General features: G+C 35.1%; 1 protein-coding gene across 1 annotated transcript in view; it reads left to right on the top strand.

The window, feature by feature from the left end:
• Window positions 1–14,221, top strand: part of TDRD9 (tudor domain containing 9) — a 173,195-nt gene that overhangs the window by 70,022 nt on the left and 88,952 nt on the right. Inside the window, exons 6-7 of the mRNA XM_051978276.1 lie at window positions 6,429–6,509; window positions 8,902–9,066. Coding sequence (XP_051834236.1) covers window positions 6,429–6,509; window positions 8,902–9,066 — 246 coding nt within the window. The remainder of the gene's footprint in view (window positions 1–6,428; window positions 6,510–8,901; window positions 9,067–14,221) is intronic.

Raw genomic sequence — 14,221 nt, 5'->3', positions numbered from 1 at the left:
CAAAGGGTATGTACAGTTTTATAGATCTTTGGGCATAGTTCTAAATCACTCTCCAGAATGGTTGGATCATTTCATATCTCCACCAACAATGCATTAGTATGCCAGTTTTCCCACATCCCTTCCAACATTCCGTATTATCTTTTCCAGTCATTTTAGCCAATCTTGAGAGGTGTATCTCATGTTGAGGCTGTCTTTTAAGAGCCCATAGCATATGAGCCCATTGGTCTCAAAGGCGAGATGAATGAGGCAGGAGATTCATTGGGTGTGAAAAGAGCTCCAGTTTATTATGCTGTAGCCTTGTTGATATATATTTTTGCAAGTGTGATCAGTGTGTGAACAGTAGGCATTGTAAAAACAGTAGTTTTTCCATGTGCCAAACTGCTGGCCCGATTTTTGAGTGACAAAAATGTGTCCCATGGAGGCTTATGTGGGGCCAACCTGATAATCCATTATGTAGACACACTGCTACAACCCTCCCTCATGGATGAGGGTGTCGCTGTGACAGGGCGTCTCCTGTATACCCAGCTTGTATGTCACATTATACCCCATTCCATGAAACAATCCTAGGACATGGTGGGTACAGACCACCTTTTGGCCTCTGTTGCCAGTCCTGATTGTGTGTAACACAAATCCATCTATATATGCATATATATATATATATATATATATATATATATATATATATATATATATATGCGAGAGAGAGCGCGAGCGCATCTTGCTAGTGGTCTTGGGGGCACGTCTTCTGTTGGATGGTCGCCGCCTCTTTTCCTCTATGGACAACTTTGAGATGTCTGGTGGGAATCCACTGCTGAAGATTTTCTCCTTTGGAGATACAAGCATATCCTGGCCCTCACATTAGTACCCTATAGGGTTCCTCCTATCCTTCAGGACCCTTATTCATTATCATGTTCTTAGAGGGCCTTCTTAATGAAAATGGGATGTTACCTTTGAATGATTCTCTGTGTTCCTACCTTCATCTCCCTCTTTGGTTTTTCCTCCATGCGAAGAGGGATAGAGTAAAAGCAATCCTTAATATTTATTATTCATAAGGGCCATTCCATGGGGATCATATTAGGGGATGGCAAACTGCCTGTAAAGAACCCATGTCTTTAAAAAATGAGTTTACTTGTCTCAAATCTGTTAACATTCTCCATTTACCAGATTTTTTTCTTTATAACAAATACGAGGGAGTTCCATGGGCTATTTGTTTCCTCAATATGTCCTAATTCTAATTGTTCTTATAGTAATTGATGTAGAGTGGCTGTTTTTTCTTTGGACAGAGGGTCCATTGCCCCACCCATATTGGTGTGTTGATAATCCAAGTCATTTTTGGATCAGTGAAAACCACAACAGCAATGACCCCTCTTAAAATTTTCATCCCTAATTGATATAATATATCCCTACCCCATAAGTTAATATGTAAGCCATTTATTATTAAAGGAAAAATGGTTCCTGTCTTTTCATCTTTTTGCCAATTTACTGGTTCAGTGGACATCAAAGCCTCCTTATTACCTCCTGCTTCTGCCAAAAGGGCCATTGAGAAGCAGCCACCACAGTCCTGTCAACTCTGTCTATAATCCTTCAAATTGTTGGTTATTCAAAGTAAGGGTTAGTATTGGCCGAGTGAGTGTGATAGCCTTTGTAAAATATGTTTGTACAGTGGCCTCTGTATTTGGATAATTCACAATTATTATATTCTATTTTAACTGTAAATTCAGGTGGAATGACTATTTCTTGAGCTATACATTGTTCCTTGTTAAGATATGCTTCAATATTGTCAGTGTTAATCATAGTTACAGACACAGGCACGTCTTCATATATTTGTATGACTGGGATAGCTAATGAATACTGGGGTTGTGGAGGATTTATAACAAGCAGTTTTAGTTGTTTTCCTCTTTGATACTGGTGAATGAGTACTTCATAAATAGCATGAGGGGGTAGGTGATAATAATCATTGCTCCTGAGTTTTATTACTGTGATTGTTCCTTGGTGTCTAAAGCTGCATACCTGTTCCTCTGTTCCTGATTTATATCTGTCCCTACTTGAGTGGTCATTCCCCAGTTGGTTTTGGGGCCCCAGTGCTGCTAAGTTGCTCAAAATATAACTTCATGTTTGCTCCTGGAGCAATTTGAGCGGCAGTCAACCAAGTCTGTTCTAAAAATTCTGTCATCCAGAACACTGCCTGGCCTGGAGTCAACGCTGCCCATGCAAGTGCTTTCCAATCATTGGGGTACAAAATTGCCCATGACATTGTTTCAAGTTGTAACATATGAACCGAATCCTTAAGCTGGGATAGAACTTTAAAGGGAAGTGGTTCATGTCTGTGTCTTCTCTTCCTGGGTTCAAAGGGTCATCTTCCTCTATGATAGGATATAATTCTTTCCACTCCTCCATGTCTTTTCCTTGATCTCTAGCCAGCTACAAAACTTTTTGAAGTGAAAGTAAAGAATGTACCTGATTACTTTTTCCTTTTTGTCCACTAAGTGTCGCTGTGATCTTTGTTTTATATTTCTGATCCTGCTTTTCCTCAGTTATTTCATTTTTTACATTAGGAGAGTCTTTGAAAGGCTGTAGTTCTGGATAGACACAACAATAAGGTGTGGCTGAAGGCGGTGGTGGTGGTGGTGGTGGGGGAGGCCATTTACTATCATCCTCCTCAGGCTCAGGAGAGGGACATCTACTGCTAAGCGATGGACTTGTCTGTGCTCCAAGTGTAAGTTTTCCTGACCTCCTTTTCTGATTTTGATTTCAGACTTTGTTTAATGAGATTATTTTGTATTTTTCCTGGGCATTGTTTATCAAAGGTGGTGAGCTGTTCACCAAACACAATCCATCTATCACAATTATAATAGCCTTCCTCAGGTAACCATGTAAGCTTTGTGAGCAATGTCCAGGAATTTCCTAATGTCTCCTAATTGAACTGTGCACCCCTGCTCTTTTATACATTTATATGTAGTCTTGACATATGCTTCCCTGTCTGAAGGGAGTAAGGTGCCTATTTTCAGCCCCATTAGGTTACTTAACCACTCTCCACTGCACTCTGCCCAGTCCAGAAACAGTGAAATTCGGTGGGCTCCCCCTCTGGAGTCCTTGTAGAGGTTGTCTTGATCACATAGCAGTTCTTGACTGCGAAGTGGTCACTCTGGCACACTGGTTCAGATTCTTGTTCCTGTTCCCAGTGTCAGTTGTTGCGGCTGTCTTTTAAAAGCTCATGGCATATGAACCCTTTGATCTTGGAGGTGAGATGAATGAGGCGGGAGACTCTTAGGATGTGAAAAGAGCTCCAGTTTATTATGCAGTACAGCCTTGTTGATATACATTTTTGCAAGTGTGATCAGCGTGTGAACAGTAGATAATCCCCAATTGCCATTCAGAAAAGCAGCTTGTGGACATTGCGAATGTATAGTATCTACCAATGGGAAGAGAACCAATCCAGAAATTGAACAGCTAGTTCACAGGTGAGAAGCCCTGTTCGGGCATCCCTGTTCATGTAGTCACTGGCTGTGACCCTCGGCTTATATTTGTTCCCACGATCACAAATCAGTGCTCCTTGCTCAACAAAGGTGTTTTTGCAATGTGGCAAAAAACTTACTGTTCATCAAAGGTCAAGGTGGCCTTGGGGTACTACTCTCTCTTACCAGAATCCCATACCATTTCTGTAATGAATAGTGATTTAGAGCTTTTTTTAATATATCACTACGCTTTAATTTCATTATATGAAAATTGACATTTATCAGTTGGGGAAGTCTTGTATTCTTATAAATTTGATACAATTATATATATTAGAAATGAAGCCTTTATCAAAAATGCTGGTTGTAAAAATTTTTTCCCCAGCTTTGTACTTCACTTTTTAAATTTTGTTTGTATTGGTTTTGTTTGTGCAAAACCTTTTTTAATTTAATGTAATCAATGCAATTTAATTTAATGCATTTCATAATGTTCTCTAGTTCTTCTTTGGTCATAACTGTTGCTTTATAATAGATTTTTAAAATCTGGTACTGCTAGACCACAATTCTTTGTATTTTTTTAAATCATAAATTCCCTTGATATTCTTAACCTTTTGTTTTTCAAATGAATCTTCTTGTCATTTTTTTCTAGCTCTAAAATAATTATTTGGCAGTTTGATTGGTATGGCACTGAAGAAGTAGACCAGTTTAGATAGAATTGTCATTTTTATTATATTAGCTCAGCCTTCTCACGAACAAGTGATATTTTTACAATTGTTTAGATCTGATTTTATTTGTGTGAGAAGTGTTTTGTAATTGTGTTCATAAAGTTCCTGAGTCATGACAGGTAAACAAGGGTGTTTTTTTTTTTGTCTATGTTATTTTAAATGGAATTTCTCTATCTCTTGCTGATGCATTTTGTCAGTAACATAAAAATGCTGATGATTTTTGTGAATTTATTTTTATATCCTGCAACTTTGCTAAAAGCTTTGTTGTTTCAAGTAGGTTTTTAGATTATTTTCTAGGATTCTCTAAGTATATCATATCATCTGCAAAAAAATTTCCTCATTGCCTATTTTAATTCCTTTAATTTTTTTTCTTATTGCTAAACTAACATTTCTGGTACAATATTGAATAATAGTGATGATAATGGGTGTCCTTATTTCACCCCTGATGTTTTTGGAAATGCATCCAGCTTTGCTCCAATACAAATAATGCTTGCTGATGTTTTAGATAGATGCTGCTTATTGTTTTAAGGAAAATTCCCTTTATTCCTATGCTTTCTAGTGGGATAGATGCAATTCAAATAAAATAATATATCACTATACATTGTATGTAGGAGAAGATATGAGAATCCACTTATCTTCTTGTTAAATCAGCCATTAAGGAGCTTTACAAAAATATGTTTAAAAAATGCTGTTCTTACTACTAAATTTTGTCTTGGAAAATGGTATATTTTCTTAAAAATATTATTTATGTTAATGTGTAGAGAACTTGTTTTTCTTTTAGAATGAATGAATGAATGAATTATTTAATGTCCAATATGGTGATATAATTCAATGTCCAGTAAATGACATAATCAAAAACTCTTTGGGATACTCACTTTTTTTGGGGAGGGGGGTTGTGAGGCCCATAGGGTGAAGTGACTTGCTCAGTAGTATCCCATAGCTAGTAAATGCCAAGTGCTATGTATCTGAGACCTGATTTGGACTCAGGTCCTCCCGACTCCAGGGCAAGGCCTCTATCCACTGCGCCACCTAGCTGCCCCCCATACACATTAATTTTCAAGAGTATAAAAGGATTCTGAGGTCAAAAAGTTTTGAGCTGTTGCTTTAGAGTATCATTTACTTCACTTGTGAGATAATTGTCTAAATTGTTCATATTGTTTATAATTAGCTATCACAAAACCTATCGAATGTGCCTTTTCATTCTCTACTTACCCCCTCTCCTAGACTTTTCCAAAATTTTCATTTTCTCTAAGATGTTAGGTTTTTAAATTTTTCTTTCATGCTTAAAACACTTTTTTGGTTGATACTAGTTGTATGAATTTTTGAGAGGAAACAGCTGCTAGTTCTGATCTTGATCTTTCAAGGCCCGATGGTTCCATGGAATGCTAAGGAATAAAAAATTGACAACCATGGAATCTTATAGTTAGAAGGAAACTTACCTCATCTAGTCTTAATCTTTACCTGAATAGGATGGTCTTCTACAATATCTCCTACAAGAAGTGTGTCACCTTTCATGAAGTTGTCTTTGTTGGTCAAAGTCCCCACCTCAGGTCATAAGAATAGAGATCTACAGCTGGTGAACTTATCAGTAGCTTTTTGGTCTAATTCCTTCACTTTTACAAAGAAGAAAATAGATCCAAGAAGGTTAAGTGACTTGTCCTGGTCACACAAACACCAAGTGTTGAAAAGCATGGTGTGGGAATGTACTAAAAGTGACCTCTAGTCTTTTGACACCAGAAGGTAGTACTCCTCCCATAGTACCATACCTCACTTTTGCAAGCCTGGCTGTCATTTGATTTAGCATACCTGGTAAAGAACTTGTTAACGTGATAACATTGCACTACATTCCTTATGACCTTATATTGGTCTAGACTGTGATAATGGAAGAAGGAAATATCTTTCTCATACCCTGAACTTACACTGACACTGTTACAGCTTCTACCTTTTTAAAAAAAGTGTTCAGACTGTGACTGGCATTGGATGAAGGCAGAGATATTTTACAGGCAGTGTCTTTTATCCCACATCAATCCTGGCACCCCTATCCTATTAGACCCATGGCTTACTATTGATTACAACCTTTAGCTAGCGGGTCTGATAAGAGGTACTTGATACACGAAATGTGGCACAGATATAGAGATTTGAATCAAATAAATCAATATTCTAAAATGAAAAACAGCTGCTGCCTTTTATTCTCCTCCTAGAAGTTGTCATAGCTGATGTCTAATACTATCATCTTATTTTTTTTTTATAGGTACATGAACGTACAGAGGAAATGGATTTTCTCTTGTTGGTTGTCCGCAAACTTTTAAGGACAAATTCACGTTTTGTGAAGGTAAGTATGACTTCTCTGAATAATAAAAGTATTCAAGATCAGATTTTGTCATTGACTTTCCCTTTTTATTTTACCTGAATTCAAATTGAAAATGAAGACTTATCAAACTCAATAATATGTATAATATCTTAGTTCTTGTAAGAAGAAAAGCTATAGAGGCTATTTTCCTATGACTATGGTTTTGAGTACTTTTAAAATAAAATTGTATTAATGCCCAAAATTTGCTTCAGACTGTAGAAAAATCTAATGATAGTTGACTATAATGAAATACTTGGTATTAGATACTTGTCTTTGCTGGACTGAATGCTTTAAAGGCACAGGAATAGATTTAAAGATTAACATTAAGCATTAAATGACAACACAGTGTAATTTAAATGAAATAACTGTAAATGTGTTATGATTGAAGAGACTTCATATTCCATTCCATCCCAACCTATTAGATTTATTTTATAGAATTCATTTCATGGACATTGCTCTCTAGTCAAATTGATATAGTCCTAGCTGTTCAACTGAGTCCTTGTTCCATCTTGATATCTTTGTACAAACTGTCTCCCTTTCTCTCTCTCTTCTCCCTCCCTAAGCCTGTAATATGTTCCCTTTTCACTTCTGCCTTTGATTTCCTTGAAGGTATCTCACGTGCTATCTCCTATACTTTCCCAATTCATGTTTGTCTTGTTCCTCAGATGGTCCTAATATTTACTTATCTATTATATTCATGTTGTTTTCCTCCCAAGTAGAAATTTACATTATCTGAAGGCTGCGTGGGAACTACCATGTTGTGTTTGTCCTCTCTTGCCTTGTCCATTGCAGATGCTTAAACATATAGCAAATGTTTATAATGGAGATATTTTAAATATGATTTCTATTTCACTTATTTGGACTAGCTATTATGAGGAGGGGGAAGGGAACAAGCATTTTTAAAGGACATATATGTCAGACACTGTGCTAAGTGCTTTAAAAATATTTCTTATTTGATTAGAGTTAAGTTAAATATTTAGTGACCTAATTTAATCTAACTCACTTTAAGTACATAGAATACTTCCAAAGATATGTAGATTTAATACTTAAAAGTATTTAGGGAGAACCTGCTGAATTAGAAACTTGTAGAAATCTTTAGGGAAAAGTGTTTTGGAATAAATGATAATTGACAGATCAGTGTAGACTCATGAGTCTAAATGTTTTAGCAATGTTTGAAAATTATTCTGTTATGTATTGGTCAACCTGCCATCTGGGGGGGAGGGGATGGGGGGAAGGAAGGGAAAAATTGGAACAAAAGATTTGGCAGTTGTCAATACTGTAAAATCACCCATGCATATAACTTGTAAATAAAAGGCTATAATAAAAAAAGAAAGAAAATTATTCAGTATTTTAAGTAACATAAAATTTCTCCCTTGAAATGTTCATACATTTAGCAGATGATATTCGCTTCCATAAAATAAGGAAACTCTGTTACAGTGGTCACAAATTCTGAAATAGTGGGATCCAAATCAATGAAGCTTATTTAAACTGTCTTATAGTAATAATAAACATTCCCCCAAGATCTACAAAGTCCCTTTCTCATGACATCATCTCTTATTTGATAGAGAAAACAAAGGCTCAGAGTGGCCTTAACTACAATTCTACTGAACATCAGAGCTATAATGAATAGTCAGCTTGACCTCTGTCTTCCACACAAAAGAACTAGTCTTATTATCTTTTATTATATTATAAAATAATTGGATTATATATCAAAGGAATTGTAATTTAAAAATATGATTTTATAAATGTTGTCTATTTAGCCACTATTCTTTTATACTTTTAACTCAAAGGTGTGGTACTAAAGTACAACTATTATACTAAAGGCTTTTATTCACTTTTTGATCATCTTCTTTAGAATACTCTATAAGCATTTTAATTATTTTAAACTTTGCAAAGGTATTTGGGACTATTTTAATAATATAGTTGAAATGTGTAATTGGCATTTCAAATCTTTACATAGTGGCATTGAATTTTTCATTAGTCTTAGCACAGAAGAGAAATGTCAATTTCAGCAGAAAAAACTTCAAATATTACACCTTATTCCTAGTCATGAGCCAAAATATTGAGCTTAATTATTGGGAAAAATTTGTTGAATTTTTGGATTGTTTTTCTGAAAGTGTTTTGTGATTAAAGACCATGAAAATTACTACTTAGCCCAAATGGTACATACTTCAGATTTTATGGAAATAGACTAATTTATTTTTGGCTTGGTTACATACCATAGGTAAATGGCAAAATATAACAAATTTATACCAAAATACTTTGAATAGTAAAACAAGTTTTTCTTGTGATGTGGTATTAATATTAAAAAGTCAAGAAGTAAAAAAAGCGTTTTGATTAATAATTTGTTTTTATTGTATTTTTTTTAAAATAGGTAATCCTGATGTCAGCTACCATCAATTGTAGAGAATTTGCTGACTATTTTGCTGTTCCAGTTCAGAACAAAATGAATCCTGCTTATGTGTTTGAAGTGGAAGGCAAGCCTCACACAATTGAAGAATATTACCTTAATGATTTGGTACATGTTAATCATATCAGGGTATGTTGGAAAATACAGTTTTTATTATTTATAATTAGTCTAATATTGTAATATTCATATTAGGACTAGGATACAATAGCAAACTTACAGGGGCAATCACTTAGTGAGGAAGACTGATTCATTGTTTAAAAAAAAAAAACAACTGTAGAGTAGCAGCCATTATATATATGATCACATAGTCAGCTTATATATTGACATTCTTACCAAATCCATTACTTAGTTCCATGTCCATTGATGTTGCCAGTTAACTGGTATTTTTTGATGTCTAGGGAATCCCCTCTGTCTTTCTCTTTTGTGCCTTCCTGACCTCTTCCTTCACATTTCTTTCAATGCATCATAGAATTCATGAAGACTGATTTTATACCAATGAATTTGTATAAGGAATATCCTCTAATTGTTTTAATATAGCTCTTGACTGTGTCTTGGTATGTAGACTCCCAAATATTTTGTGTTGTGTACAGTTATTTTAAATGGAATTTCTCATTCTATTTTTTCCTGCTGAATTTTGTTGGTAATACATAGATAATATACTAATGATTCATTTGGATTTATTTTATATTCTGAAAATTTCCTAAAATTTTTAATTGTATATTTAAATTTTTAGTTGATTCTTTAGGGTTTTCAAAATACATCATCATATCATGTTACAAGTAACAATTTTTTTTGACCTGTATGTTTTCTTTCAGTTTCTTTTTCTTATGTATAATCTTGACTACGAATAGACTTAGAAGGTCATCCTATTCACATTCTTAAATGTCTATTTCCCTTCATTTTCTTCTATTTATTGTTTTTTCTCTCTCTCTTTGTGTGTGTGTGTGTATGTGTATAAAATATCTTTCCCACTCTTGTTTTCCCCTCCATAGTCTCTTTTTCTTCTCAGTAATTAATCAGCCTTCTCTCTTTTCCATCCCCTTTTCTTAGCTCCTTTCCCTTCTTTCCCTTCTATTTCCCTTTTGCATAAGATGAATTTTTATACCCATCTGTGTTTATATTTATTCTTCTCATCTTGAACCAATTCAGATGAGAGTGAAATTCCAAGCATTGTCCATTTCTCTCCCTTCACTATCATTTCATTTAAAAAAATTCTTTGCACTCCTATTACATTATGTACATTTTCTCTATTCATTCTTTTCCTTCCCTTTTGTCCCTATGCATCCCTCTTTCTCTTCCTTCTATTCTTTTGAGGTGATCCCAATATAATTGATTCATCATCATGCCATTTAAGTAAAGTGCTTCTAACTGCCCTTATAATGATAATGTTCTTAGTGGTTATACATAACCTCTTTCCACATGTGAGGATAAAAGTTTACTTTTGTTAATTTCATTCATATTTATCTTTTCATGCATCCCTTGAGTTTTGTTTCAGTATTAAATTTTGGTCTTTTCATCAGAAGTGCTTGAAAATCTTTTGTTTCATTAAATAATCATTTTTCCTTGTAAGATTATATTCAGTATTACTAGGTAGGTAATTTTGGTTTTAGCCCTAGATCCTTTAACTTTTAGAAAATCTTTTCTTTTAATATGGTGGTTGCTAAATATTTACTTGTGTGATCTTGAACTGTATTTCCATGATATTTGAATGATTTCTTTTTTGATAAAGTCTAGATTTAGGGAACCAAAATGAGATTAGGGTTTCTGGTTGTCAGGGAGTTAAATGATAAAGTCTAGTGGCAAGTTCGAGGTTCAGGGAACCAAATGGAGAGGTTTGGCTCCCCTGAACCCCCTTGGAATTTGGCATAAGGGTAGAGAGTTTTGGGGACTTCCTTTTGGCGGTACAGAGATTCTCTGTAAAGGAATTTACAGACCCCAAAACCTAGATTGATTATTTATTATGGAGATTGGAAGTAAGGTTAAAGTCTGGTTAAGGAAACAGGTGAGGGTAAAGAGAGTGTGGCACTGGAAAAAATATTCCAATGGACAAAGGTTTCTTGGCATAGCAAGCATGGCATAGTTGGCATGTTTGGAACCTCTGCAAAGAGAAGATTTTAGATTGGCTCTTTTAGCTACAAGCTGAAGGAACCTCATTGGTGGAGTTCTACCATCTGGGATTCAGCTTGAGCTGAATTTGAATAGAATTCATTGAGTTTTAGGACTGAACCAACCCCCACCTACATAACAAGAATGAAATTGTCCCTCGGCGTGGGGTCCTTCACTGAGGCAGAGTTGAAGGAGATTTTCTCCTTTAAGGATTTTTAGAGTTTCAGGGTCCCCTCTTCATTTTGACTGCCTGAAGTATTTTCTTTGACCTGGGAGCTCTGGAATTTGGTTATAGTATTCCTGGGAGTTTGCATTTTATGATTTCTTTCAGGAAGTGGTCAGTGGATTCTTTGCATTTCTGTTTTTCCTTCATAACTTTTTAAAATAATGGAGTGTAGACTTTTTTTTAATTGATCATGAGTTTGTCTTGTTTTCTACATCAGTTGTTTTTCTGATGAGATATTTCTCATTTTCTTCCTTTTTTTTATTCTTTTCACTTTCTTTTATTGGTTCTGTCTCATAGAGTCATTAGCTTCTACTTGTCTAATTTTAGTTTTTAAAGTATTAATTTTATTTTGTGCATTTTTTTTATCATTTGGCCAGTCTTGATTTTTAGAGTTATTTTTTTTCAATATTTTTTGTATTTCTTTTAATGTTTGGCTGATTCTTACTTGTAAGTAATTGTGGTGAGCTTTTTTTTTTCTTTTTTTTTAAATTTTTATTTAATAATTACTTTATATTGACAGAATCCATGCCAGGGTAATTTCTTTTTTTTTTTTTTTTTACAACATTATCCTTTGCACTCTTGTGGTGAGCTTTTTCTTCTCAAAACACAGCCAGGTGATAAAAGTTCAGATCTCCAATATAGCCCGGTTAGCTTAGAGGTCTATCTCTCTGCTTGGTTCCAAGAGCTCCCTCCGAATGTTGCCAAATCCAAAGGTTTTGTCCTTCAGCCTCTGCCTCTGCTTTCTTCAGCCTCCAGCCAGTCCACTCTTCATGTCATTCCGGTGAAATCTGATCGAGAGCCTCTGTCTGTTTCTTTTATACAAGAGGGAGGAATTGTGGGATACGAGAGAGAGGGATTATGGGTTTTCTCCCATAGTGCTCTCTGGCCCAAAGAGCTTCAAGGGAGGTATGAACTCACAAAGTTGCAAAGTTTACTTTGTGAAGCTGGCATACTTGTGAACTCCAATGAGTAAAGGTGCAAACACAAGCATTGTACCAATTAGTTCTACTTAGTACCTTGTTTCAGGTTCTGGTTCTGGCCCAAAACATCTTCTTGTAAGATTAGATCAACAATCTATCAACTCTAATGAGTTAGCAGTTTGTAAAGATTCCAACAAGTAATTATTTTCTTCATTATTTTTTCTTATTCTTATCAAATTGATAATTCTCATTTCCACAATTTTCTTGCATAGCCCTCATTTTTCTCCCCAGTTATTTCTTCCTCTACTGATTTTATTTAATTTTTAATGTTTTTAAAAATTAATTTCTTTTTTTTAATGGTTTTTTATCTCTTCTAGAAATTTTTGTTGGGCTTGTGTTCATTTTGTATTTTCATTTGAGTCTTTTAACTCGGAGATGTTTTCAAGTCATTGTCTCCTGATGTATGTCTGAACTTCCCTGTCGCTAAAAAAAAAGTTTTTATGGACAGATTCTTTTATAGATGTTATTTGCTTATTTTTCCATACTATTTCTTAACTTTGAAATTTATGTTAAAATTGAGCACTCTCCATTGCTGAGGGAGGGGGGGATGTCTAGTCTGTACTGCTGTAGCTTGATCTTCGGGCATGTAGGTTTTTGGTCCTTCCAAGGTGATATGATCTAAGGAGAGAGGTCTAGTTACTATCTTTTTGGTCTAACTTCTAGCCTTTACCCAGGTAGAACCTCGTATCATTTGTGACCATAGCTACTTTTCTATGTTACGGAACTGAAGCCTGAAACTGGGTAATGGGTGATAGAATTTCCAAATGGTGTCCAGTCTTATACCTAGTGTTGGCATAGGGATCCCCTGGGATTTTCTGAGCAGGTGTTCATTCACTATTATCTATCCCTTGGTGCTTGGTGTACATAATGCCACCTGCCACCTTCAAGACCCACAAATTTGGTGCTTCATTTTTGTCCAGTTCCCACTCTGTCAACAGATCCTCTGTAAAGTTCCCTGAGTTAGAAAAATAACATACTTTGAATTTTTGTTGCTTTTCTGCCCAGAATTTGGTTTTGCATTTTCTCTGGTCATTTTGTAAGCAAAGGAAATGAACTTTTTGGTACATTTTGACACCCATCTTCCTAACCATTACCCAACTTTTAAACACTCAAGTTTTGCTTAAAAGTAAAGGCCCATTTTCCCAATATAGATTTTTTAAACTGGTTCTATATCAGCAAACTTTGGAATACCAAGAATTAAATATGAATATCATACAGAAAAATAATGGAAAGATTCATGGTAGATGTGTGCAGACTGAAATATATCACCATTGAACTTTGAAGAACAAGTTTAAAGGATATCATTAAAGAATTGTATGATAGAAAGGGAAGATAGATTGGTCATGTGGGGAAAATGAGAGTTGTCAGGTAGTTGACCAGAGTTCTCCATTGGCATCTTTTTGATACGATTTTGTGAGGAAGGACCTCTAGCAGATTTGGTAGACCTCTTGTGAAGTTTTTTTTTTTTTTTTTTTTTTTGCTGAAACAATTAGGGTTGGGTGACTTGCCCAGGGTCACACAGCTAGGAAGTGTTGTGTCTGAGACTAGATTTGAATTCAGGTCCTCCTGACTTCAGGGCTGGTGCTCTATCCACTGCGCCACCTAGCTGCCCTTCTTGTGAAGTTTTTAAGAGATATAGCTGAGACTTAAACAGAACAGACAGACTTGTATGTTGCCATCAGCACCATTGGAAGGGACCTACAAATTGATGAATCATTCATATATTTGAGTATTTGAATGCTGAGAATGTATTATTTCCATGCTGTAAAAAAACAAATGTGAAAAATTTAGAGAAGCATTATTAGACTTTTGATATAGAATGAATTAAGAAGAGTCAGAAAGATATTATTTACAATAACCACTACATTGCCACGGCAAGCACAATAAAATGATGCTATTCTTTAATTAGAATGATCTAGTTTTGCTACAGTGATGTGTTAGGAAAATGCACCTTCCTCTTTACCAATTTGGG

The sequence above is a fragment of the Antechinus flavipes genome, chromosome 2 (assembly GCF_016432865.1).
Source record: "Antechinus flavipes isolate AdamAnt ecotype Samford, QLD, Australia chromosome 2, AdamAnt_v2, whole genome shotgun sequence".
Lineage (NCBI taxonomy): Eukaryota > Metazoa > Chordata > Mammalia > Dasyuromorphia > Dasyuridae > Antechinus > Antechinus flavipes.
The sequence above is the reverse complement of the archived record's forward strand: the minus strand, read 5'-3'. Positions and strand labels throughout refer to the sequence as shown.